The sequence below is a fragment of the Gavialis gangeticus genome, unplaced genomic scaffold, assembly GCF_001723915.1.
Source record: "Gavialis gangeticus isolate Ggan-Ray unplaced genomic scaffold, GavGan_comp1, whole genome shotgun sequence".
Lineage (NCBI taxonomy): Eukaryota > Metazoa > Chordata > Crocodylia > Gavialidae > Gavialis > Gavialis gangeticus.
In genome coordinates this window covers 69,780,327-69,783,471 of record NW_017729004.1, presented here as the reverse complement: position 1 = coordinate 69,783,471, position 3,145 = coordinate 69,780,327, and the positions used below count along the sequence as shown (strand labels likewise).

General features: G+C 36.1%; 1 protein-coding gene across 1 annotated transcript in view; it reads right to left on the bottom strand.

The window, feature by feature from the left end:
• Positions 1–323: 323 nt before the first annotated feature.
• The window catches only part of BZW2 (basic leucine zipper and W2 domains 2), a 53,973-nt gene continuing 51,151 nt past the window's right edge, over positions 324–3,145 (bottom strand). The window contains exons 10-11 of the mRNA XM_019508519.1: positions 2,651–2,773; positions 324–769 (exon numbers count right to left, since the gene is read on the bottom strand). Of these exons, the coding sequence (XP_019364064.1) occupies positions 741–769; positions 2,651–2,773 (152 nt within the window). The 3' untranslated portion in view covers positions 324–740. The remainder of the gene's footprint in view (positions 770–2,650; positions 2,774–3,145) is intronic.

The following is a 3,145-nucleotide window of genomic DNA, read 5'->3' as shown; positions in this document are numbered from 1 at the left end:
TCTTCTAACATACTTCATAATTAGTATTCCTTTACTGGGGATATGGAGATCTCCACCTGTAGCATGGAGATCCTTTTATACCCCATTTTAGTTTTTAAAATGGTGCAGTGTCACTCTGGGGGTGCTTGCTCAGGACCGCAGACGATAGGATAAATTGGGATCACTGTCTACTCTTCCTGAAATGCACTGACTGGGATTTTGTGAAAAACAAATATGCTTATAGGGAGTCTTAAAATATTCTGCTGCAATTTTCACTTAAGAAACAACAAACCCAAAATATTCAGTAACGAAAGTTTATGAAAGAAGCTCACTGAGAACGTATAAACTAATATATAAAAGCCATTTATTAAAAAAAATGCAGTGGTGTCAAATCACATACATAAGCCAATATTGTGCTACAAAGACCAAACAACTCTATAAACAGATATTGGAGTGTTCACATGTCAGAGTACCTGAAAAGACTGCTAATAAAAAGGAGTCCATAAAGTATTCATTTCCACTCTCCTTATATGGCTCCTGGCTGAATGTCTTTGCCTAAGTTAGCATACAATGAGCCAGAAGTAGAGTCCCAAGTAAAGCATCTAATGCCTCAGGGCTCCATTAAAAACCCTTTTTCTCCCTAAACAAAAGGACAGTCTAGCCTAGAGTTTTCTGTATGACACTGAACTTTTGCTTGAACAGTACGACATTTCCAAAGAGCATTCGGTAGTAGTCTAGAGATTGTGCTTTGTCAAACCGTCTTAGTTTTCCTCACCTTCAGATTCTGATTCTAGGAAGTAAAGAAAAAAGGGTAAAATGCTTCATCTCCATGAACAGGTCTCAAAATGACAATTACACAGATATGCCTTTAAATAGCAAAAAGACACCATCTCAAAATACAAAGCTATATTTGCCTTCACATTTTCTAGGAGGGAAATGTCAGATTGTATAAAGCAGATCAGCAAGAAACATACTGCAGCGTATAATTTCACCTTCTAAATAACACTACCTCAATTTCAGATTTAAATAGTTTTAACCTGGAAAAAAATAACCCAGCATGTAAATAGGGCCTACCTGACATGCAAAACAAATGAACTCCAACATGCAATGGATAAGTTTTAAGAACGGAATTACTGATCTGCTATTCTAATCTATAAATTGAGGCCAAGTCTGGAACATGAGGTATAAATGAATCGTTACCATGGTTACTGAGTGCTAACAAACTTACAAGTGTTACTACACTCTGAGAATGCATCAAATGTGAAACCCTTGTTAATAGCATGCTCTAAAGACATCTACCTAAAAATCTATATGAAGCAATATCTACATCCAGTCACCTAAAATCCACTGAAATTTTATGACAGTCCTCTTAGCTTCAACTGATCTTGGAGAAAAATGCATGTTGTTCATGCATATAAAGTTGCAGATCAAGCTTCAAGAACATGCATACCATATTTATTCTTTTAGAACTTGTACATGGTATTTAATTAATCCACTGTTGCTGTACTTACTATACTGAGGAATAATGGGAAGAAAAAATACTAAGGCAGACATACAATTATAGAAGTAAAAGAGGACAGAGGGGGATGTGAGACTATAGACTGCAATGCAAAATTTTGGTTAGATCCAAGTTTAATGTTCCAAGATACAAGTTAAAACGGACTATCTTTCAGTCTTTTTAGCAGAATTGCTCTAATGCCATGTGCATTACAGGATATTACATATTTCCTACATAAGATCCTGGAGGGGACATGGGGAGTCAATAGTATTTGATATCTTGGTACTTCTGTGTATAGTGCTGAGGAAGAATCGATAGCTCTTACAAGGATGAAGAAAACCCAAACAAATTATCAGTTTGAACTCTGCAAAAGAAACAGTGGGCAAGTGAACATGCAGAATTACATTCCTACTAATCCACTATTACTGGATTCATCTTCAAGGATTAATATTACTGGATTAATCTTCATCTCTCATTTAAAATCAGAAAACAAAGAGTTTTCCCAATGTAGGCCACCTTAAAGAAGGAAATCTGGATGCACAGGACTGTGCCTTTATTTTGCTCCCTATTATTTTTAGCCATCACTAAAGTCCTTGTGGTTTAAGGGTATGCATAGACCTAAAAAAAATGAGTGATTTTTGCATGTGCTAGTACAATCTAGCTAGATGGTTAAAGAAAAGTAAAGACTACATTAACAGCATGGGCTTTAGCTGTAAAAACTCTCCAAAGACTCTGGGTAAGTACTCTAGTTATTAGCACATGCTAAAGCACGGTCTCTAGCACACTACCACTGCCACTTCACTGCTACTGTTGCCCAGTGGAGCAATTCCGATACTGTTTCAGATGCTACATTAGATTTTCATTTTCTGGTGTAAACAAGTTCCAGAATTGCTCTCCTCCGGCAGGCACAGTGTTATTCAATGAGTGGAATAGGAAAGACCTCAGGAGTTCACATGGACACAAACATCATGATGATGGAGTAGTCAGTTGTGTCTGTTTTTTAACATCTAAAGTTCCAGGTAGTTTGGAACTGGTATACTCAGTTTTTTACTATATGCTTATACAATACCAGGCACTATAGGGTTGTGTTCCTGGCTGGTTGAACTAACAAAGAGATGCTTATGTTGATCTGCCAGGAGACTATCAAATATCTTAACTGAAATGAAACTGTACCTTCTTCAGCATTTTGCAGCCACTCAACAAATTTCTTCATTTGGTCAAGAAAAACACTTTTGCCTTTAGCAACATGTGCTTCTTTGTACCACTTCAGTATAGCTTCTTCACTCAGGACATCAGCTATAATTCAGACCAGTGATTGAAAGGTTAGCATATATATTTATAGGTTAGTTATATATTTATAAGATGCAAGACCTTACAGAAAAAATAATACAAGTTACTTCAATCATAGTGAAGAGAGCACCAAGTCAGTCCTGTATATACATTTCAACTACAGAATACCGATGCTTGTTAAGGAATCAAGTTGTCACAAAACTTAAAGTGTCAGACAAGTTTATGTTAATGCGGTGCCTCTAAAGAATTCTTACTTTTGTATTCTTTTACTGTAACTGAAAAAGTATAAGTAAAACAAATAAAAGATAGTTAGTGAAATCTATCTGCATATCTTGAACACTTGATTAGTGACCTACAGAGCTGTGCATAGAAAACTGA